We start from the raw sequence: 24116 nt of genomic DNA, 5'->3' as shown, positions 1-24116 counted from the left end.
CTCTTGCCTTTGGCCTCTGTCCTATTGCTGTAGAGGTCCTTTGCCACCTTGGAGGGCCAAACTCCTTTCTTGGAAGAGAAAATCTGCTTCCTCTAGGACCAAAACTGGGATGTCAGTCCTGACATGACTACCTACCACAGAGACTTGGGGACAGCCATTCCCCAAGCCTGGCTGCTCTTGCCAGGACTCCTCGCTTCCCTCGGGAACACCTGTTTTCACCCCTAGAGATCCTAACTAAAGCAAAGAAGTCATGTGCAGGGCACTTGCTCCTGGCTTTCCAGCAGCCCCAAGGCTAGGGCTGCTGTGCCCATCGAACATGCTCAGTAATTCACCTGAAAGTGCTCAACTTCTAAGAGCAGAGCTGAGATCCCCATAGGAACCTGGCCTTCCCCAGGATGAGAGTCTGCTGCATGAGGCCCGTCTTGTCCCAACCCAGAAATGCTTACAGGTGTTGGACATGGGTTACCTGCTATGCCAACTCTGTAGGGCCAGTAGGGAATCCCCAGCTGATGGAGGGACATTGTGCTGAGTTTTTTGTAGCACTTTCTGTGTCTGAGGACCCAACACTGGGAATGGACCTCAGCCACTGGGAAACTCCTTCTTGTCCAGAACCAAGAACAAAGGTGCCCATGGCATGAGAGACAGCGGGAAGAGGCCCAGCCCTCCCTCAGGCCCATCACTCCATGCTGGACTCCATGCAGGGCAGAATAATCCACAAGAAGATTGGCCATTCATTAGGACCACCCCCAGCCCTGGGTATGTCCCTGCAGGTCCGCGCTCCAGGTACCAGCTCTCCTGGCTGGCCTCAGGCCAGAGAGCAGGAGAGAGACCCAGGGATGCTGTCACCACGGCCTGGCTGAGGCCTGAGGATAGCTGCAGCCTACACCTGCCAGGTCCTTACCTCCTACATAGAGAGGGGCTTCCCTGTTGAGCGTGTAGTGCTTGCCAAAGTTGTCCATGGTCATGGGACTGCCGCCATCAATGGAGAGGTTCACCATCTGGTCAAAGGTGACCAACTCAACAGTGTGGAATTGTCCATCATTGATCGTCTCGGCACTGGAATGAGATGGGGTGGCCCCATCCAGGGAGTGGGCCTTGGTTAGGACAATGCCTAGCTAGACACTTTTGACCCAGTCACTGCTTCCAAGAGTGCACATCTGTCTGGGAGACTAAGGGCCTCAATCCGATGAATCCTACTTCCCTTCCTGGGTACCCAGGGGAAGCTGAGAAGTGTGGGGTAGACCCCCGTTTCCCATCAGGAGTCTCCTCCAAGGTGAGCTGAAATGGGAGAGGAGGGACCGCCATTCAGGCCTCAGAGAGCCTCAGGCCCAAATGACTAGACTCGGCAGCTCAGATGCCTTTCCCCTTGACGAGCCCAGGTTTCTAGTGGTCCCAACAAACACTTGCTCTTGACCCAGGAGCCTCAGCTGAGCATGCCCACCCTGAGGCAGACTGCCAGCTTGTGGAAGCCTCACCTGTAGATGGCAGAGCTGGGGTAGCTGCCGGGGTCGTAGCTGACTCGGACATGGCCCTGGTACAGTTCGACTGCAATGTGGTCATTGTCTCCGTTGTACAGCAGGATCCCGTTGTCCTCTGCCGTGGAGACCTGAAGGGCAAAGGCGCTTTCTCTCCCATCCACACGCCTCACAGCGGGAGCACAGGTGGGTCGGCGGAACAGAGGGGACCCAAGCTTAGCCGAGTGATGCCGCGTGCAGGACTGGTCCCCCTCACGTACACCTGACCAGCCTCCCAGGGCCTCCTTCAGAGTGGCTAACAGAGGCAGGTAGTCCCAAGTTCAAAAACCATCTACTGGCTGAGCAGGCAGAGCCGAGCTGCAGGACAGACAGATGGGCTGGGGCCTGGAAAGTATGTGCCCAGTAACTGGTAAATGACCACAAGCCAGTCACCCAAAGCAGAAGTGGCAGACCACAGCCGTCACCTCCAGGGTACCAGACGCCCATCTGTGGACCTCAGGGAGCTGGTTGCTTGGGGTGGGAGCTATAGGAGACACATATTCAGGAAAGCTTTCTCAGCCAGAGCCTTCCAACCCCAGAAGGCCCTGTTTAGGAAGCAGTGACGGTCCCTAGATTGTGGTTTGAGAGGGAGGTCCCCTTGGCTGTAGGGGACAAGGTTACTTCCTTCTACCTTGTCTTTCTTCTAGTATAGGCCCTAATGCTCTGATTCATAGAATGAGCACAGGGCACCAACTGTACTAGCCCATCTCTTTGGACCCAGTAGTTGGTCTAGGAATAAGCATGTGCCAGTAGTCTGGCCAATCAGAGAATGTCCCCTGAGATCCTAGGTTGTTGAATTGGAGCTGGTAAGGAAGAGTCCCTGTCAGGATGGCAATGGGAGTGCCTGTGATGTCAAGATGGCCCAAGGGTGTGTGCCTGAGGTGACAGCGGGGGTTGGGGGAGGTTTTGTTTTGCTGATCACTATAGGCTGCCTGTTGTCTGCTGCAGTGAAACTTGAGTGGTTGGGCTTTGGAGGGGCGACAACAAGGAGAGAACAGGCTGAAGGAAAGAAGAAAACAAAAGAAAAGGAAATTGCCCAGGAATGGAGTTTGTGGCAAAGAGAGATGATGGAAAAGGAGCTGACATTTTTTTTTAATTGGGTGATACACAGTAAAATCTGCTGTCTTAGCTTAGCAAAATATCCGTATTTTTCATCAGTGTTGTCGAAGTGGGACTTGCTCTTTTACCCCCTCAACACGATAATGTTCTGAGAGGGGACGGAAGGCATGAAAGGGGCATTTGAAGGACCCCTAGGCACCTGTGGTTAAAGACAAGCCTAGAGTTCACTCTGACCATGCTCTGGCCACATGCGACAAGCCTGTCTGGCAGTCCAGAGGAAGAAGCCGAGAAGTAGGAGAGAGAGCAGGTGGTGAACAAGGCCCCCGCAAGCTTGGTTTTCTAGATCTAGCCACTCCATATGGGCCCTAGGGTGCAACTCAGTTACCTTTCCAAAGCATTCAAACTAGCTCAAGCTATGATTCCGGCCCCACAAAGAGTGTGTGCTTATGGGCAGTGATATGTCCTGATGTGCTGACCTGACTATCTGACCCTTCTCGGACTTCCTTCAGTGACCAGGCCCCTTGGGCACGCACCTGCAGGGTGATGTTGGCTCGCGGCCAGTTCTGCAGGTCAGTGAACTGTAGGTAAGTGTCCCGATCCACAAAGTTGACACTGAGCAGCTTCTCACATTCAGGGCCACCGAAACCTGGTAGGCATTGGCATACAGGCCGACTGCCCTGGTCCACACAGTTGGCCCCATTCTGGCACTCGGTCCCTTCACAGGGGCTTCTGGGAGCAGGTGGGTGGGAAGGGATCTCACAGAGCTGTCCACTGAGAGGAAAGGACACAGGTCAGAGAGGGCAGAAACAGGAGGCAGGGGCACCTTCTTCCCACAGTCCTGTAGAGAAATCTGCTAACTACTGTGGGTAAATGGATCCTAATTAAAATGAAAAAAGCCAGGCATAGTGGCTATAATCCCAGCACTCAGCAGGCAGAGGTAGGAGGATCACTGAGTTCAAGGCCAGCCTGAGACTACATGGTGAATTCCAGGTCAGTCTGGGACAGAGCAAGACCGTCAGGAAAAAAAATAAAAATAAAAATAAAAATAAAAATGGGTCCTGGGCTGGAGGAATGGCTTAGTGGTTAAGGTGCTTGTCTGAGAAGCCTAAGAACCCAGGTTTGATTCCCAGGATCGACGTAAGCCAGGTGCACAAGGTGGTGCACGCGTCTGGAGTTTGCAGTGACTAAAGACCCTGGTGTACCCATTCTCTCTCTATCTCTAATAAATACAATTTTTTTAAGAAAATGAATCCTCAGGCTGGAGAGATGGCTTAGCTGTAAAGGCGCTTGCCTGCAAAGCCGAAGGATCCAGATTCGACTCCCCAGGACCCACACAAACCAGATGCAAGGGGGCACATGCATCTGGAGTTCATTTGCAGTGTCTGGAGGCCCTAGCGTGCCCATTCTCTCTCAATCTCTCTCTCTCTCTCTCTCTCTGCCTCTTTCTCTGTTGCTCTCAAATAAATAAATAAAAATAAACAAAAAATTAAAAAAAGAATAATTATTAAGGGTGTTGTGGGGCTGGAGAGATGGCTTAGCGGTTAAACGCTTGCCTGTGAAGCCTAAGTACCCCGGTTCAAGGCTCGGTTCCCCAGGTCCCACGTTAGCCAGATGCACAAGGGGGCGCACGCATCTGGAGTTTGTTTGCAGAGGCTGGAAGCCCTGGCGCGCCCATTCTCTCTCTCTCCCTCTATCTGTCTTTCTCTCTGTGTCTGTCACTCTCAAATAAATAAATAAAAACTTAAAAAAAATAAAAAGGGTGTTGTGGTTTGATTCAGGTGTCCCCCATAAACTTAGATGTTCTGAATGCTAGGTTCCCAGCTGATGGAGATTTGGGAACTAATGCCTCCTGGTGACAGTGTATTGCTAGGGGCAGACTTATGGGTATCATAGCCAGTTTCCCCCATGCCAGTGTTTGGCACACTCTCCTATTGCTGTTGTCCACCTGTGTTGCTGAGGGGGTGATGTCTACCCTCTGCTAATGCCATCATTTCCCCTGTCATCGTGGAGTTTCCCCTCGAGCCTGTAAGCCAAAATAAACCTCTTTTTTTTTTTCCCCACAAGCTGCTCTTGGCCGGGTGATTTCTGTCAGCAATGTGAACTTGACTGCAACGAAGGGTATGCTCTGAACAACTATATACCAGCTAACTAGCATAAATGTAACTAACAACTTATTCGAAAGACACAAACTTCCTAACCTGACTAAAGAATAAACAAAACATTTGAGCTAAGTAAAGCAATTGAGTAATTAGAAAAATTTCCATATTCTAATAGCTTCACTGATGAATTATACCAAACATTTAAAAAATACTTAATACTCAGCCCTCATATATTCTTTTTGTTGTTTGATTTTGAGGTAGGGTTTCACTCTGGCCCAAGCTAACCCAGAACTTGCTCGGTAGTCCCAGGTTGGCCTTGAACCCACTCTGCCTACCTCCGCCTCCCAAGTGCTGGGGTTAAGGGTGTCCTGAGAGGGAGTCAGGTAGCTTTGTTAGGTAGTTTAGGGTGACTGGGCCCTGAACGTAAAAAGCAGAAATGTCCTTAAGTCTGCCTTTGCAATCTCCACTTTATTAGAGACCCTAAAAGGAGCTCTCCTCTCCTTATGCCATGAGTTCAGGAGATACCTAGACTGTTCCCCTACAAAACCCTGAGCACCTCCCGGGAGGGAGGTCCCCTTTCCTAGAACTTAAATCTGGTCCTGCCATTGTGGTTGGTCAGGCTCAGCCCCCAGAACTTGGATCATGGCTGGCCTCTTCCCGAGCCAGCCTCTAACCCGGACCACTCAGCTGTCTCAGACTCATCTGAGCCTAAAGGTAAAACACCCACAATAAGGTTATTTATAAGTAGATGCACACCAGGGGAAAAGCTCTCCGGGTTGACTGTTCCTGTCTCCTGAACTTGCAGGTTCTGCTAAGCCTCCCCTGTCTCAGCCCAGGGACGAGGGAGACCACCCCCATCCCTACCCCACAGGGGCTTCACCCACTTTTGCCTCCCTCATGGCGGGAGGTCTCTGCTCTTCTCTTTCCTTCTCTTAATCTAATACAGTGTTTCTAAACCTTACCCTCTAGTCTACAGATTTTAATTCTTCAAGTCCACAAGATAAGAATCCAATTTAAAATTTAAGTACCTTAAATTTGTTGGTATATTGGTATATTGGGGCACTGACAAGGAACCCCAAAATTCCCATTTCAATATGCCACCACTCCCAGGAGATTCTTATTAAAAATAGAAAATGAGACCCGGAGAGAGATGGATTAGCACTTAAGATCTGCAAAGCCTAAGGACCCATGTTCGACTCTCCAGATCCCACCTAAGCCAGATGCACAAGGTGATGCAAGTGCTCCAGGACACACATGCACTTAAGGCGGCACATGTGTCTGGAATTCAATTGCAGTAGCTGGAGGCCCTGGCATGCCAGGTCTCCCATAAAAATTACAAACCAAAAAGAAAGAAAGAAAGTGAAAGAAGGCTCCCTGATTTCAAGATGACAGCATGATCATGAAACCTACCCTAGATAAGGATATCACAACAAAAATCACACTCATATCTCTTATGATCAGAATAAAAACAATCACATAGATGCAGAAAAGACACAATATGGACTTTACCGATCCTTCATGATAAAAACACTCAACAAAGCAGGGGTAGACAGGAGCTCCATGAACCTAATGAGGAACGCCAAAACACACATGCAAAGTGATACAGTCTCAGTGGAAAAGACTGACTGTTTCCCCCTAAGATTAAAAAGGAGACGGGACAATTGGAAGGACGTGCTCAGACATGCTGCAATGATGAACCTTAAGAATATTTTGTTAATGCAAGTGAAAGATGCCAGACAGGAAGAGCAATCGACTGCACGATTCTGATACCTAAAAATGTCTAGAATATGCAAATATATGTGAAAATGTCTAGGATAGGCACAGACAGTAAACCAGTAGCTACTGAGAATGGAAAGTAACAGATCACAGGGTCCTTTTTGGAGTCATGACAATGTTTTAAATTGTGCTGATGGATGCACAATTCTGGGAATATACTAAAAAGAAAACAATGAATTTTGAACTTTGGATGAATTGTATGGTATGTCAGTTATATCTTGATAAAGGAGTTTAAAAAAATAACACAGTACAGACTAGGGAGATGGTTCAGGGGTTAAAGGCACTAGCTTACAAAGCCTGCTGTCCAGGGTTCAAGGCCTCACTACCTACCATTAAGTCAGAGGCAAGCGATGGGACACCCTCTGGAAGCTGTACCCACTCCCGACCCTCCAGGGACAGCTCAGGGGCTTCTCCTTGTGGTCTGACAGCCACACAGGCTGTGACTCATCCAAGGCAGAACCACAGCTAAACCTCCAGCATTCAACACCCAGGCCAGGCCTGTCATTCACCCCAGCCATGGATGGGGCCCTTGGCAGCCCCAGCTACGCCAAGGAGTCACCTGTGGCATGGTGACGGGGCTCACCTGTATCCCTCTGCACAGAGGCAGGCATAGCTGTTGACATCGTCCACGCACTGGGCCCCATTCTGACAGCGGTGGTCCTTACAGTCATCGTGGTTCTCACTGCAGTTGTCACCCACATAACCAGGTGCGCACTCACACCTGCAGTGGGCAGGGACAGGGGTCAGATGACACAGCCCAGAACTCACGTATGTGTGACAGACAACTTCAAGTCCCCGTGGTTCTGTGATGCCTAGCTTGAGGATCTTTCCTAGGGAGAAGCCTTTTCGTGGTATGGGAGGCCCTAGGCTGGGCTAACGGATGCCCGGTAGCAGGAGGAGATAGGGATCTTGTTGTAGGCACCTACCTTCACCACCAACTGCAGCCAACCCGAAGCCTCTACCTGACCTGCCCTTGCCCTGCTCTGCGCTCTCCTGGAGCCCACGCCCACGGGCTGCACATCCCACGGGCTCAGCTCATCTCTTGTCAGTGGGGGGCTTTGGTGCAGGCCAGTGCCCAGCTACCCAGCTCTCACTGTCCCCGTCTACATCCACATCCATCTCGGTCAACCACTTGTCTGTCCAGTCCCCACTCCCCCACCTCCTTTTCAGCAATGGCCTTGACCAGACACTTCTTGTCCCTGAAGCCATCTGCTCTTCCTACATGAAAACCACTCCACTAGGCATGGCCCTTTCATAAACACTGCGTAGTCCAGCCAGGCCAGCGCTGCTCATCCTTTAGGCAGCACATTGATCTTCTGTTTTTTCTCTCTCTTTCTGTCTCTCTCCTCTCTATCTTTCTTTCTTTCATTCCTTCGCTCTCTCTTTCTTTATACCATTTTTATGTATTTATTTGAGAAAGACAGAAAGAGAGAGAGGGGGAGAGAAAGAGGCAGATAGAGAGAGAATGGGCACACCAGGACTTCTAGCCACTGTAAATGAACTCCAGTTACATGTGCCACCTTGTGCATCTGGCTTATGTGGGTACTGGATCCTTAGACTTTGCAGGCATGTGCCTTATCCACTGAGCAATCTGTCTAGTCCTCTCTTCCTTCCTTCCTTTCTTCTTTACTTCCTTTCTTTCTTTCACTATGTAGTCTCAGGCTGGCCTTGGACTCATGGCAATCCTCCTACCTCTGCCTCCCGTGTGCTAGGATTAAAGGCATGCACCACCATGCCCATGCCTCTTTTTTTAAAAAAAATATATTTTATTTATTTATTTGAGAAAGAGATAGAGGGAGAGAATGGACATGCCAGGGCCTCCAGTCACTGTAAACAAACTCCAGATGCATGCACCCCCATGTACAACTGGCTTACATGGGTCCTGGAGAATTGAACCAGGATCCTTTGGCTTTGCAGGCAAACACCTTAACCGCTAAGCCATCTCTCCAGCCCTCCATCTCTTTTTTTTAGTATTAATTTTGATCCACTCAATTGATCACCATCCACTAACAGGTCTTGAGCTGTGATCTGCAAGAACGCCACAGCAGCCAAGTTGCTGCATACTTGCTCACTCACTCAAGGACCGCACACTGAACACTGGTTGGGTCTAGCACAATGCCAGGGGCCCTGAGCCGCCCTTAGTTCCATCCTGCCACCAGGGCAGGAAGTTAAGCACACATGCACCAATATTACCAGTGTATCTGTGCATGAGGGATGACACAGTTGCATACTGGCTGCATGGGGTCTTGCTTTATCCCACCCTCTGAGCCCCAGCACCTCTGAGGAGGGTGTGTGCAAATGATGGAGGTTCTGCCGAAGCCTCCCGCTGCTTGTGCATTTGGGCCCCAACAATTTCCAACACAATCCGCTGCACAGCAGCTCCCTCAAGACTCTGCCCCTAGGCTCAGGTCCTTCAGCCACAAACCCTAAGAGTCCTTCCCTGACAACCCCTCGCTGTCCTCACAGGTGGAATGGGTTGTCATGTCAAGTATGTCATGCCATACTTTTGGAAATGGCGTGAGTGAACCCATGACCTTCACCCCGCAGTCTCCATGAGACAAGAACTTCCACATAGTCCAGTAGGAATGATGATAACATAGGGGCAATATAGGGCAGTGTCTTCTTGCACGGGGCTACCCAAGTCTTGCAATTCAGGGCGTCTTGGCTTCGGTGAGGTCATAGGCTGCACATAAGTGACCGTTATGGACCCTGTCTGAGGATCCCGAGCGGCCCCACAGACCAGTGAATTGGAGCTTCTGTGGAAGAATCTACCCACATCCACCCTCTGTGGCCTGGCTCCTTTGTTAGCCTTTGTTTTCTTTGCAAACATGCTGTGCTTGTGGGAGCTTTTTCATTTTGGAGCTTTTTAGGTTTTGGGACTTGGGTGAGACGTCATGGACCTGGCGTATAGGTGGCATATAGCTGCCAGGCCAAGTGCTTTCCATATATTCCCTCACCTCTTCTTTGCCACCACCCCAGAGGACGCACCTGCTCAGCCCAGTTTCCAATGAGAAAATGAGCTCCATGCAGCCAAGCAGTTCCCCCAGGAACAGGCTCCAAAACACATGGCAGAGTAGTGCCCACTCCACTCACACGGGCTCTCAGGAACCCAGTATGGTCAAGACCAAGCCCTCTTGGGAGTAGGAAGGGAGGAAGGAGGCAGAGCCCAGGCTGGGGTCCCTGGCAGCAGGAGACACTGACCTGGGTCCATCTGGGGTGCCCACACACTGGGCCTCATGCTGACATGGGTTCAGATCCGGGGAACAGAAGTCCACCAGCTGCTCACAGGCCCTTCCTAGAGGAAGAAGGGGCAAGAGGCAGGAGGGGGCCAGGCCAGGTAGCGGGAGCCTAGTGCAGACACTGAGGCAGACCCAGCCCTCCCAGCCACAAGATGGAGCTCAGAAATGTTTTGCCCCTGCCATGCTTACCCGTGTACTGCAGAGGGCACTGGCAGGTATAGTTGCCCACACCATCCACACAGACACCCCCATTGACACAGGCATGCTCCACACAGTCATCTGCGTTCACCCCACAGGTTGGTCCTTCAAAACCAGGGGGACAGGAACACCTGTGAGGGACGGGGCAGATGAAGAGGCGCCGTGGAAGCCTGTGACCCCATCAGAATGCTCAGGGTTAGGGCTTCAACTCTAGGTCGGGCCCTTGCCCGGGAGTGAGAGGGTTAAAGGTGCACACCGTGCCCTCATGGAACTCTGGCTCACAGTCGGGGAAACACAGAGAAGAGTGACCCATGGAGAGGCACAATCAGATGGTGGGGTGCCTAAGCTGGAGGCGGGCACTAAGAGCAGGGCTGAGGTGTGGTCAGGCTAGAACCCCACCTGGGAAGGACAGGCAGGGGGAAAGGAGGTGGTGGGGAAGACGGGTGAGCAAAGCCTGACTGAGCCCCATGCCAGTCCACTGGCAAGGACCTGCTCATCCACACAGCTCAGGACTTCAGGGCACAGGCTGTAGGGACTTGGTGATAATGGGGCTGCAGAGATCAGGAGCCGGGTTGGTTGCACAATGTTCAAGAGCTCAGTGGTCTCCCAAGCCAGGTGCACCTTCCTTTAGCACACACAAGGTTTGCCAAGGGGTGCGATGGTCAGAGAGGACTGAGGTATTGAGGTCTAGCTCTTCAAGTGGCCTCAAAGATCCTCCCTAAAATGACTGTGCGGGACTCTGCGAAGACATCACGTCCTGCCCAAGCTTGAGGAGGGATGAACTCTAGGAGCCAAGTACAGAAGCAGTTAGGGGGGCTAGGCTATGGCCCAGTCGGTAAAGTGCTTGGATCCCCAGGACCCATGAAAGTGACAGGTGAGATGGTGTGGGTCTGTAACCCCCGCTCTGGGGAAGAGGGAACGGGCAGATCTCCAGAGCAAGCTGGCTAGCTGGATTAACCATATCTGTGAGCTCCAGGTTCCAGACACCTGATGTCAACCTCCAGCCTCCACGTGCAGACTTGTGCCCATTCACATATGGACACACATCCGTGCACTTACTCCATACATGTACACGCATGTTTAAAAAGAGAAAAAAAAAAAGAAGCAACTAGGAACACTGCCTGGTAGAAAACAGACAGCCACTGAAGAAATGCTTTCATAAATCAAGAGGTTACTGGTTCTGCAGTTAAATATAATTGACGTGAAGCCGGGCGTGGTGGCGCACACCTTTAATTCCAGCACTCGGGAGGCAGAGGTAGGAGGATCACCATGAGTTCGAGGCCACCCTGAGACTATATAGTGAATTCCAGGTCAGCCTGGGCTAGAGTGAGACCCTACCTTGAAAAAAAAGATAATAATTGACGTGAGATTTCGTGGAACTGTCATCTGAAAAAGCACTGCAACACTGTTGAATGCCAGGCTACCCTGGAGTTGTCGGCTTAAAATCTGGGACGCATTTGAAAGAGCTGAGTGACACAGTTACACCAAATCTCCTCCTAATTCCAACAGTGTATTTATATGAACAAACCTTCCCAACACACACACACACACACACACACACACACACACACACACACACACACAAACCAGGAGCCAGGGCTGCTGAGCCCTCTTCCCATCATTCATAGACCTAGAAGCCAACGAGAGAAAGAGACAAGTTCAGGCTCAGAGCACAGTTCTCTATGGTCAATAACTGCTGGTCGGATTTTCTCAGCGTTGGGCTGAGGACACGGCTCCGTCAGTACAGTACTTGTGCAAGCATGGGGACCTGAGTTCAGATCCCTAGCACCCTCGTCAGAGCCAGGCACGGCAGTGCATGCCGGTAACCTACCCTGGGGAAGGCAGAGGCAGGATCCCCAGAGCTGGCTGGCTAGTCAGACCAGCCTAATCAGTGAGCTCCAGGTTCAGTAACAGGCCTTGTCTCAAAAATTAAAGTGAACAGCAACTGAGGGAGACTCCTGACATTGACCTCTGACCTCTACATTCACCTGCACACACATGTATGGGCACACATACACACACACTCACATCACAACATCACACACTTGTTAAACAAATTTATAAATGTTCTACATTACTAGTAACTGTAATGATAACTTGGTGCAAAAGAAGCTTTTCTTTCTTTCTTTTTATTTATTTACTTTTGGGGTTTTTTTTTCTTTTTTCTTTTTCTTTTTTTTTTTTTGTGAGGTAGGGTCTCAGTCTAGGCCGGGTTGACCTGGAATTCACTATGTAGTCCTAGGCTAGTCTCAAACTCACAGTGATCCTCCTATCTCAGCCTCCCAAGTGCTGGGATTAAAGGAGAAGCTCTTTTTTTGTTTTGCTTTCTTTTGTTTTTCGAAGTAGGGTCTCACTCTATCTCAGGTTGACCTGGAATTCACTAGGGTATTCTCAGGGTGGCCTCGAACTCACAGCGATCCTCCTACCTCTGCCTCCCAAGTGCTAGGATTAAAGGCATGCGCCACCACACCCAGCCTAAAAGCTCTTATTGTTGAGACAGGGTCTCACTATTTAGCTGAGGCTGGCTTCAAACTCATGATTCTTCTCCCTCCGCTGGGATTATGAGTGTGTGCATACCAAGCCCAGCGCCCCCCTCCCAAAAACTTCTAATCAGAGGCTCATGGTGACAAGAACTAAAAAAAAAAAGCCTTAAATGTTAGCTCTTGGGTGCATGTTGGTAGCAAGTGTTCCTGGTATAAAATCATATCACACTAGGAGAAGAATGGAAATACAGTGGGAATATTAACTCCAGTCAGAAAAAGAATGAGGTGGAACTTCGGTGATGAAGAGGAGCTTGCCTGAGGCACTTAAAAATGGTATCAAAAATTGGGTGTGGTGACACATGCCTATAATCCCAGCAACTCGAGAGGCTGAGGCAAGATAGCTGAGAGTTACAGGCTAGCCTGGACTGCACAGCAAGACCCTGTCATCAGTCAGTCAATCACATGGCATCAAGCTGTTCTGCTCTTCCTGTGCCACTGGAGGCTGAGAATGAGGAGACAGTAATTTAAACCAACTGTTTCAGTTTTAAATGTTAATATTTATAATATCTGTAACATCATCTTTGCAAAGAAAAATTAAAGTTGGGGCTGGAGAGACAGCTTAGCAGTTAAGGTGCTTGTCTACCAAGCCTAAGGACCCATGTTTGTCTCTCCAGATCCCATGTAAGCCAGATGCACAAAGGTGAGGCAAGCACAAAGTCGCACATGCCCACTAGGTGGCACAAGTGTCTAGCATTCAGTTGCAGTAGTTGAGGCCCTAGAGTGCCAATTCTCTCTCTCTCTCTCTAAAATAAAAAAAAAAAAATGAAAGTTACAGTAAAAAAAAAAATGTAACCATTAGCCTAAAAACATTTGTGTGGGGTATTGTACATTTGCCTGAGGGGAGAGTGAAGAGATCTGCCAACCACCTGCAGGCTTGTTCTACAGTTTAATTAGCCATTTCCCATTGCAGAAAGCCCCTCTTGGGGAGGGGCTTGGGACAGAAGTCAGGTGAAAAGGAGGCGCCCCTTCCTCCCTGGTGCCCTAGGCTGAGGACTGCTTGATGTGGGGGCACCTCTTCCCCGCGCCAAGCGTGGGTGCGGCACCCTGTGCAGTCACTGAGGGCCAAGGGGGGCTCTGCCTGCTCCCCAAGGAGGGCCTGCACAGCAGAAGGATGCGGTTCCAAGGCAACGCAGGAGGAGAGGCCCTTAATGCTTTATTTTTTTACATCTGGTGATTTGGATCCACAGAGGCAGGTTTGGCCATTTTCACCCATAGATTCCGCATTGTTTTCTGAAGAGCCAGTTTGTTCAGAAGGCAATTTACTTCCAGCAACTAAGTACTGAAGACTAAGTACTATGGCTTCTCCAGACAGGCTCTGGTAGTCCTGAGGAAGTGGGTCAGTGGACGGGGCCTGGATGTGGCATCAGCACTGGGAGGACTTCAGGGCAAATTTGGCAGTGAGAGCAGCCCTGCCTTGTGCATGGGAAGTGTCACTTATGGTGGGGTCAGGGATGCCCTTGCCTGGTCAGTGTGAGGTCACTACCCAGAGGTAGTGGTAGGGACTTAACTCCACTTCTGAGCAAGTCTTATCTACCCAGCTATACCTCAGGACTGGCACCCGACACAATCCAAGTTCTGTTCGGCTTAAAGCAGACGCCTAGGGGGGCCAATGGAAACTTACATGGGTCTCAGATGCCAACATTACCCTGGCACTGTTATAGGATATACCTTTATCCATGGTTTGCCAGTGCATAGAAAGACCACCCTGGGCACCCAGCACCTTGCTAGGGCAGAAAGCAGGCTGTGTCCAGCCCAAGCCCCACCGCCTGTGCTTCCCTGACCGACACCCAAGCTCTCTGCTCTCCTCCACACAGGGTGAGGAGGCGCTTGGTCCAGATGGGCTGGAGAAACCCTGTGGCTGTGATTTGGAAGGCATGACCGCTCCCTCTACCCACTCCCGTCTCCTCTAGCACAGACCGGCCCCGCGGCAGATCCTTTGATGAAGGAGGCTGCCAACACTTGGGCACTAGGCTCGTCAGCACCCCACACCAACGTTCCTGGCCACTCACGTGAAGCTGGCATCCTCGTCCTCCTGGGCGCGGCAGGTGCCCCCATTTCCACACGGGCTGCTAGAGCAGCTGTCCAGAGACACCTCACAGTCTCGACCCTGGGAGGAAAAAGTTAGCTGTGAGGACCCCAAGAGAGAGTTAGGGATCACAATGAATTAAGAAACAGGAGCCCTCCGCAGCTTAGCCTCCTGTCCCCCCCCCCTTTTTTTTTTTTTTTTTTTTTGGTTTTTCGAGGTAGGGTCTCACTCTGGCCCAGGCTGACCTGGAATTCACTATGGAGTCTCAGGGTGGCCTCGAACTCACGGCGATCCTCCCACCTCTGCCTCCCGAGTGCTGGGATTAAAGGCGTGCGCCACCATGCCCGACCCTCCTTGGTTCATTCATCCATGCACCCGCCTGTCCAACCACCCACACATTAGCTCATTGATGACAGATTCACTCGTTTGCCTGTTTTAAGCCAGGCCCTGCTCTGTGCCAGAGGGACAGCCTGGTAAACATCAGACCCAGCCTTGCCTGACCTGCCCAGATTCATCTTCCTCCTCCAGCCCCAGCCTCCTCTCACCTTGTAGCCACCGGGGCAGGCGCACCTGTATACCTCAAGAGGGTCATTGTGGCAGGTGCCCTGGTTCTGGCATGGGCTGGACAAGCATGGGTCACACTTGGCCTGGACTGCCAGACTAGGGGGACCTGTGATGACAGAAAAGGCGTTAGCACAGTGAGGGTGGGGTGGCAGCTTGGAGCTGTGTGCATAGCTTCACCCCGAGAAGCCCAGCCCTGTGAGGCGGAGGAATACCTCCCTACCAGGAGCCTTGTCCTTAGTATGTGTCCTCAGGATCATGCTGTACCCCAGGTGCAGGCCACCCTTTTAGCCCGAGAACCTTCCTTGCAATATGGTCAGGGGCAGCCCCTGTCTCACACAGCTCTGTGAGGGCTGCCGCGAGTGAACCTGCACTGCTTGGCAGGAGGCAGCTGTATACACACGGTGGTCTAGAGTTTGGTCATCAGACAGTGGCAAAGTCACTACTGCTAACGCCAGCTGGCTGCCTATGTCCCTAACACCCTCAGAGGCAACCACCCCAAGCCACTGCTCAGCAGAGAGGGGGCGTGCCTGAGCTCAGCTCTGCAGGGAGGCCACATGGGGAAAAGTCTGTGTGCCTTAAGGTTGTGCCCCTCCAAGCCCAAAGTGAAGAAAGAGGCTCTTTTCCACCATCTCTGTGGCTACACAGGCACCTCTCTAGCGCTTCCAGGATTCTCTGGCTATAGGAGAGAGAATGGCATCAGCTACCTGGATGCCAACTGTGAGGGACATTAGCACTTCATAAGAAGTAGGAAAACCTGACCACTCAAGGCTTCCCCAGGAGGCTTCTTGTATTGGTTCTGAAAAAAACACATGCACAAATAGAAATAAAATCCCTTTACACAGGATGGAAGGCTGTTGGAGGGATTTCCAGGGCAGCTAGCAAAGGCTCAGCAAGTTCTTTGCTCATCTCTTTGCATGCATACATGTGTCAGTAAAAGCTGAGCCTTTAATCCCAGGTAGAGGTAGGAGGATCGCTGTGAGTTCGAGGTCACCCCGAGACTACATAGTGAATTCCAGGTCAACCTGGGCTCTAGTGAGACCCTACCTCAAAAAAAAAATTTTTTTTAAATTTTAAAAAAGTTCAAAACAAAACAAGTCCAACTCCACTCAGTAACTGCCAAGCATAAACTGACTCGCTCCCAGCAGCCATCACAGGGCTGGCCCTTAAAGGGTTTCCACTGTGACGGTTTCCTGCCCACAGGGCAGCCTGGGCCTCCTCATTAACCTACGCTGTCGCTTTCATTTCCGATGGTGGCCTCTGAGCTTGCAGAGGGCAAGGGCCATGCCCCAGACCCTCGGGGCCCTCCTGCAGCACTCCCTGCACACAAAGCTGGGCCTGGGCAGCCTCTCAGCCACCTGTCTCTACTCCACAGGGCCTCCAGGGCGCGGGCCATCAGCCATCAGCCAGTCCATCCATCCCTGAACAAGTATTTGCGGATGCCTGAAGTGAGGAGGCTCCGAGACAAACCAGAGCCTTCTGCCAGTCAAGCTCTGGCTGTGTTCTGCGAATGTCAAGAGAGCTGCAGCTGGCCCCCTAGCCCCACCAGGGATAGAGGGGAGTTTCAGCTAATTGTCCAACACAATGCCTACTAAAGGGAGCTCTGAGTGCCTGAGCTGCTGAGAGGCTAGGAGCTTCAAGTACAGTTGCTATTTTTATTTCCTTGACAAACCCACAGGGAGGAATCAAAGCCCCTGTGGCCTTGGATTTTTTTTTTTCCACCTGCCTTTTTTTGTTTTGTTTTTCAAGGTAGGGTCTCACTGTAGCCCAGGCTGACCTGGAATTCACTATGTAGTCTCAGGGTGGCCTGGAACTCACAGCGATCCTCCTACCTCTGTCTCCTGAGTGCTGGGATTAAAGGCGTGCGCCACCACGCCCGGCACTTCTTTTTTTTTTTTTTTTTTGGTTCAGTCTAGGTCAGGGCTGGGAGGCACCATTCCTAACAAGCAGTAGGTGCCTCACTCCTGTCACCTGATCTTCCTCCCAGGGCGACACAGAGATATGCAGAAGACCCTACCAGAACCGTGTGAGTCCTAGTGCTGTGGTCCCTGCTGCCCACTGCCCCTCCTCTCGTGTTCCTGGGCTCACCTTGGCATTCAAACTTCTTGGCAGGTGTGGTGAGCAGCAGCTTGCCCTCCATGTCCGAGGGTCCAGCACAGCGGGCAATGCCCGGTTCCTTATAGCCGGTCTTCACCCAGCTGGAGAGCCAGCGGAGGTGGCAGTCGCAGTACAGGGGGTTGGCACCAATGGCCCTGGGGCAGAGAGCAGAAAGAAGCGAGTGTTCCAGCTTCAAGACTCTTTCGCCCCCTGAGCACCTACGGTCCCAGGTCCCGCGTCAATCTTACCACATACAGCGTCTGACTTAGTCCCTTACTCTCCCTCTTCTATGCATGCAACAACTGAGGCTCAGTGGGGCTAAGCAGTCTGCCTAGGTCACAGAGAGAAGGCAAGACGGGGCTCGAACCCAAGCTACTGCAGCAGAGGTTCTGGGCTCAACGCTTCCATGGGCGCGGGGAGAAGGCGGCCTGCATTTACTGCTGCGAGCAGACAGCTCCTTCTGCTGGGCTCACACGCCCAGTGGTCCCATTACCTCTACATGTGAGTTTTCTGCATGTTCAAGATGCTGAACTGAGTGTCACCTGGAATAAGTAATTGTCGTGGGTCGCATGGCCGGCAAAAGGTAGACCCTGGAGCTGTCTGTCTCCAAGGCCGTCCATGTTTAATTTTCTTTCCGTTCGTGATTAAACAAGGACCACGTGCCTGTGTTCTCATCGCAAGCCTCATTCAAACGCCACAGAGAAGTCAAAGTCCTCGCTCCCCGTGACTCACTGTGCCACTGAGTGTTTCGCTTTACACAGGTTATTTTGCATTCTGTGAATTTCACCTTAATTTCTTTCTTTCTTTTTTTTTTTCAGTCCAGGCTGACCTGGAATTCACTATGTAGTCTCAGGGTGGTCTCGAACTCATGGCGATTCTCCTACCTCTGCCTCCCGAGTGCTGGGATTAAAGGCGTGTGTCACCATGCCTGGCTTCATTTTAATTATTTGCATATGTGCCTGTGTGTGTGTGCACACACATATACGCCAGGTCCTCTTGCTGGTATAAGCAAACACCAGTTGCATGCACCACTTTTGCATCTGGCTTTACATGGGTACTGGGGAATCCAACTCAGGCTGACAGGCTTTGTAAGCAAGTGCCTTTAGCTACTGAGCCATCTCAGCACAACACCCTTTTTTTTTGTTGTTGTTGTTGTTTTATGAGATAGGGTCTCACTCTAGCCCACGCTGATCTGGAGTTCACTATGTAGTCTCAGGATGGCCTTGAACTCACAGTGATCCTCTTACCTCTGCCTCCTAAGTGCTAGAATTAAAGGCATGTGCCACCATGCCCGGCCCAACCTCAATTTTTATTCATTCATTTTTTAATTTATTTGCAAAGATACAGAGAGAGAGAGAATGGGCATGCCATGGCCTCTAGCTGCTGCAAACAAACTCAGATGCATACTCCACTTTGTGAATCTGGCTTTACATGAGTACTGGGGAATCGAACCCAGGTTGCTAGGCTTCACAGGCAAGTGCCTTAAACCGCTAAACCATCTCTCAATTTTTTTTTTTAAAGCACATTCCACTGTTACTGATGGGAGTGTAAAGTAGTATGACTCCTGGAGGGGAAATTTGTGATATTTATTAAATTACCAATGCAGCTACCTTTAGGCCCAACAATTTTGTTTGTGGTAGTTTCTTCCACATATAGACCTGCAATGCATGTAACGACACCTATGCAATGGTATGGTTTGTCATAGAAAGACCAGTGTAATGATTTGAATGACCCTTTCAAAAAAATGCATCGAAATTTATTTGCCATTGGGACAATGTTGAAAGGTGACCAGATAATATCACACATGCTCCTGGACTCCCCAGCAAAGACCAAATGGACCAAATGAATGTGGTTACTGTTTACTCAGTCTGCACTATTCTTTATTTTTATTTTTATTATTTTTTTTGTCTTTTCAAGATAGGGTCTCACTCTAGCCCAGGCTGACCTGGAATTCACTCTTTATTCTCAGGGTGGCCTCGAACTCACAGCAATCCTCCTACCTCTGCCTCCCGAGTGCCGGGATTAAAGGCGTGCGCCACCACACCTGGCTGTGCTATTCTTTTATATCTGCAGAAAATGGAGCAGAAAAGCTGTCAACTACTGCTGCACATCAGTAAGGGATTGATTCAATAAACTATGCTGCACTCACAGTATACCCAGCTGTCACTGCCCTCCACAGGGGGACCCAGGGTACACTGTCACCAAGCTCAGCCCTTGGCCACACGGGCACAGATGGCCCATGTCCACTGCCCACCCTGCCCAGTTTGTTTCTTGTCACCAAACAGCATGCCTTGGAAATCTTCCAGGTCAGCATAAATGGATCTACCTCATTTTGACACGTGGCTTTGTAGTGTGTTTGGGACGAATGGCTACCCTGTGGTTGAATAAACCCTGAAGCTGAGCGCGTGGACAGTTTGAACATCTGCACTCTCGTACACACCTTCGTGAGGTGTGAACATTCCTCTAGCACAGATACCTATGAGTAGAATTCAGGTGGCTGAGGAAAAGCATTTCAAGTTTTCATAGCTGCTCCCCCAACCCAGGCAGGCAAAATCCAATTATACCTGCCAGGAATCCCACCTGTGCCCTCACTTCTGCAGCCACCGATGTGCCACCAGCTTCCTGCGTCTGGTGTACAAACACAGAATCGTTCAGCATAGAGATGGACAAGACGTGAAGGGGCTGGAGGGGGGGGGTCTTTGGTTCAGCAAATAGAAAAATCAGTGCCTTGCCTGGAGTTCATCCATATCAATCAATTAAAAAATATTTTACTTATTTGAGAGAGTGAGAGAGGGACAGAGAAAGAGAGAATGGGCACACTAGGGTCTCTACCCATTGCAAATGAGCTCCAGATACATGCGCCACCTTGTGCATGTGGCTTACGTGGGTACTGGGGAGTCGAACCTTGGTTCTTAGGCTTCAAAGGAAAGAGCCTTCATCACTAAGCCATCTCTCCCGCCCAGTACTCACCAACTTTAAACCACAAGGTTGCATGATGTTAACGAGAACGGGCTTGCTCACTAGGTCCCCGGTGGGTGCACTTCTGCTTTCCACTTGTTTCTGGCACGTGTAGAAAGCGAATACCAACACGTGCGCCGACTGACAGAAGCGGCAGTGGCTCCAGGCAGGAAAACCCTCCCTTCCCGACAGCGCCGCTGATGGACGCTGTGTGATCTTATAAAACAGGCTGAGCCATTCTTGGACTCCAGCCCTGCCACAGCTGCTCCCGCCTGGGTGACCTTGAGCAGCCCGTTGAACATCTCAGGGGCTCACTTTATGATTCAATAAAGAGTCTGCGATCTAGAGGGGGAGGAAGACAAGCACATAAAACCCAGGATGGGCGCCAAGGGAATCACACAGCTCTGGAAGGAGGGCAGGTGCGATTCGACGTGTACTTAATTTTCTATCCTTACGTGCTGACAACATCCATCCTGGCTAATGGGACAGGTGGGACACTGTCCTCTTCCCACTGAGCAGTCCTAGGACCTGCTTTGAGTTTTCTAAACTCCAGTTTGCTGAAAACAAAGACCTCTTAAAATAACAGGAAGATATCATTATGGTAATTTTAAATGCATACATTCATCAAATTACTTTTACGTTAATAAAAAGAACACTAGCAAAATGATGGTATTTACAAGATCAGCACAAAATTTATAGTGCACCACAAAGAGAGTGGCCTGGTCATGAGCAGCAGTTACAAAGGAAGGGCTACTTCTTTCAGGCCTGCAGGTCAGTAGAGAAGATGCCAAAAAGATTGCATGTTAAGTTGTCATAAGTGTAGACTTCTTGATGTGATGAAGAGCTTCACAAATCCCCGGACTGGTGCAGGTGACCTCCATAAATAGCAATGAAACTGCAACCTTTCCCAACTAATAAAAGCCATGGGACCAAAGATTCATAAAAAACTACTCAAGGGGCTGGAAAGATGGCTCAGTGATTAAGGTGTTTGCCTGTGCAGCCTAAGAAATCATGTTCAAATCTTTAGGTCCCACATAAGCCAGAGGCTTAGTGATGCAAGCGTGCAGTGTTGCACATGCACACAAGGAGACTCATGCATCTGGAGTTCATTCACAGTGGCTGAAGGCCCTGGCAACTCATTTTCTCTCTCTCTATGTCTCTCTCTTTCAAAAATTTTAAAAAAGGGGCTGGAGAGATGGCTTAGCAGTTAAGCGCTTGCCTGTGAAGCCTAAGGACCCCAGTTCGAGGCTCAACTACCCAGGACCCACGTTAGCCAGATGCACAAGGGGGCGCAATGCATCTGGGGTTCGTTTGCAGTGGCTGGAGGCCCTGGCACGCCCATTCTCTCTCTGTGTCTGTTTGCCTCTTTCTCTCTCTGTCTGTTGCTCTCAAATAAATAAATAAACAATAAAAAAAATTTTAAATTTTTTTTAAAAAGCTTGGAATGAGCCAATGGGTGCAATAGTGGCATATCTGTTATGGGGGAAACCAACCATTCTCTAATTTGACTGGAGGCCCTCTCCATGGGAGGGAATACATCCCTGATACTGAAAACCTACAACAGGGGTAGTCATGAGCCCTAGGGGTGTAACATCTGCTGGTGTCTGGCTAAATGTATATACTATGCTCACCCAACTGCCCAATAAGCACTTCTTTTAATATTTATACCCATATACTAATGCTACTCTCACTTTTGGTTAGAGAAGCTTTCCTTTTCAGATGGTGGTGATCTCAGGATGACTCAGAAGGCACCATGGTGCTGAGAAGTGACAGAGGAGTGCTCAGCACTGAAATAGCTCTATCACACTTTTTAAAATTTTATATTTATTTATTTACTTATTTGTCAGAGAGAAAGAGGGAGAGAGGGAGAGAGAGAAAATGGGCACGCCAGGACTCCAGCCACTGCAAACCAACTCCAGATGCATGTGCCCCCTTGTACATCTGGCTTATGTGAGTCCTGGGGAGTTGAATCTGGATCCTTTGGCTTTTGCAGGCAAACACCTTAATGGCTAAGCCATCTCTCCAGCCCCTGTTTTAAGAATTTTTAATTTATTTATTTGAGAAGGGGAGGGAAAATGGGTGTGCTAGGGCCTTCAGTCATTGCAACAATTTCCAGATGCATGCACCACCTTGTGCATCTGGCTTACATGGTTGCTGGGGAATCGAACCTGGGTCCTTTGAATTTGCCGACAAGCACCTTATCCACTAAGCCATCCCTCCAGCCCTCAATCACACTTTCTAAAGCTTGCGGTTCATTGTGGAAGAGGTGGCAGAAAAAAATGTACGAGCCAAAGGAAGGGTAGGACTCCCCCAGACACAAAATGGCCTTGATATCCATGACCTCGCAGTGCCTGACACTACCTACACAAGACCATTATAAGAGGAGGAAAAGATGATGACATTAAAATAAAAGACTGATTGAGAGGGGTAATGGGTATGATGGAGAGTGGAGTTCAAAAGGGAAAAGTGGGGGGCAGGAGGGAATTACCATGGGATATTGCCTACAATTATGGAAGTTGTCAATAATAAAATTTTTAAAATTCTGGCTTGGGGCTAGAAAGGTGGCTCAGAGCTTAAGGTGCTTGCTTGCAAAGCCTGACAGCATGGGTTCGAGTTCCCAGTACCCATGTAAAGCCAGATGCAAAAGGTAGCACATGCTTCTGAGTTTGTTTGAAGCAGCAAGAGGCTCTGGTGCACCCATTCTCTTTCTTTCTCTTCTCCTTCCCTCCCTCTCTTCTCTCCCTCTCTCCTTTTCTCCCTTTCCCTTTTTTATTTATTTTAAAATATACATAAATAAAATATATTTATTTATATATCTTTCTCATTTATTTCTTGCAAATAAATGAATAAAAATATTTTTTATTTATTTAATTTACTTGAGAGAGAGAGAAAGAGAATGGGTGTGCCAGGGCCTTTAGCCACCGCAAATGGGCTCCAGATGCATGTGCCACCTTGTGCATCTGGCTTACATGGGTCCTGGGGAATCAAACCTGGGTCCTTTGGCTTTGCAGGCAAGCACTGTAACTGGCCATTTCTCTAACCCAATTGAAAAATGTTTACTTTAAAGATAAGAAAATCCTTGCCCCACATGGGATGACTTGGCTACACAGACCCGGCAGCACCTGACTTCAGTGTTCCGTGCTGGGCTGTTTCTGCTCTGGCCTCTTTCCAGTAGTACTTTCAGTTCACCACCATCCAGACACCATTTTTCCTAGTGTAAGTAATGTGAAGTACAACTTATACATTTTAATTAAAATTTTAGAAAAATGGGTTGGAGAGATAGCTTAGTGGTTAAGGTGATTGCCAACAAAGCCTAAGGACCCAGGTGCAGTTACCCAGCACCCACATAAGCCAGGTGCACAAAGTGGCACATGCATCTGAAGTCCATTTGCCATGGCTGGAGGCTGAGCCATCTCTCTAGCCCACTTTTTTTTTTTTTTTTCAAGATAGGCTTTCACTCTAGTCCAGGCTGACCTGGAATACATTATGTAGTCTCAGGAGGGCCTTGAACTCACCGCAATCCTCCTACCTCTGCCTCCCAAGTGCTGGGATTAAAGGCGTGCACCACCATGCCCAGCTTATCTGCCTCTTTTCCTCTCTCTGTCTCTGTCTGTCTCTCTCAAATAAATATTAAAAAATAAAAATAAATTTAGAAAAATATTCAGGAGGCTGAAGATAGATGATAGATAGATAGATAGATAGATAGATAGATAGATAGATAGATAAACTGATAAACTGATAAACTGATAAACTGTAGGGGAAGTTGAGTGGAAAACCACAGGCCCATTTAAGACACAATTGGGTGGAGGTAGGAGACAGCAACCAGGTGTTCATCAGTCCCAAGGGCTTTGGGTTGGGAACACACTCCAGTGGAATTATAAATAGCCCCATGTTGTTGGTCTTTGGTGTGACTTGGACATCCTGAAACAGTAGCTGGCTGCTCTGCTCATGCCAAGGCTGTGCCCAGCTTCTATTAATGGAACCTGGCCTGGAATGGCCTCTCCTGATTTGAAGCCAGAAAACCCTCAAACTTTAAAATCCCCAAC

General features: G+C 49.7%; 1 protein-coding gene across 1 annotated transcript in view; it reads right to left on the bottom strand.

Moving 5' to 3' along the window:
* The window catches only part of Slit1 (slit guidance ligand 1), a 189687-nt gene that overhangs the window by 1916 nt on the left and 163655 nt on the right, over window positions 1-24116 (bottom strand). The window contains exons 26-34 of the mRNA XM_004669915.2: window positions 17104-17267; window positions 15000-15124; window positions 14438-14535; window positions 9877-10016; window positions 9650-9743; window positions 7032-7169; window positions 3107-3344; window positions 1476-1606; window positions 902-1056 (exon numbers count right to left, since the gene is read on the bottom strand). Coding sequence (XP_004669972.2) covers window positions 902-1056; window positions 1476-1606; window positions 3107-3344; window positions 7032-7169; window positions 9650-9743; window positions 9877-10016; window positions 14438-14535; window positions 15000-15124; window positions 17104-17267 — 1283 coding nt within the window. The remainder of the gene's footprint in view (window positions 1-901; window positions 1057-1475; window positions 1607-3106; window positions 3345-7031; window positions 7170-9649; window positions 9744-9876; window positions 10017-14437; window positions 14536-14999; window positions 15125-17103; window positions 17268-24116) is intronic.

Source organism: Jaculus jaculus, chromosome 1 (assembly GCF_020740685.1).
Source record: "Jaculus jaculus isolate mJacJac1 chromosome 1, mJacJac1.mat.Y.cur, whole genome shotgun sequence".
In the NCBI taxonomy this organism is placed as follows: domain Eukaryota; kingdom Metazoa; phylum Chordata; class Mammalia; order Rodentia; family Dipodidae; genus Jaculus; species Jaculus jaculus.
The sequence above is the reverse complement of the archived record's forward strand: the minus strand, read 5'-3'. Positions and strand labels throughout refer to the sequence as shown.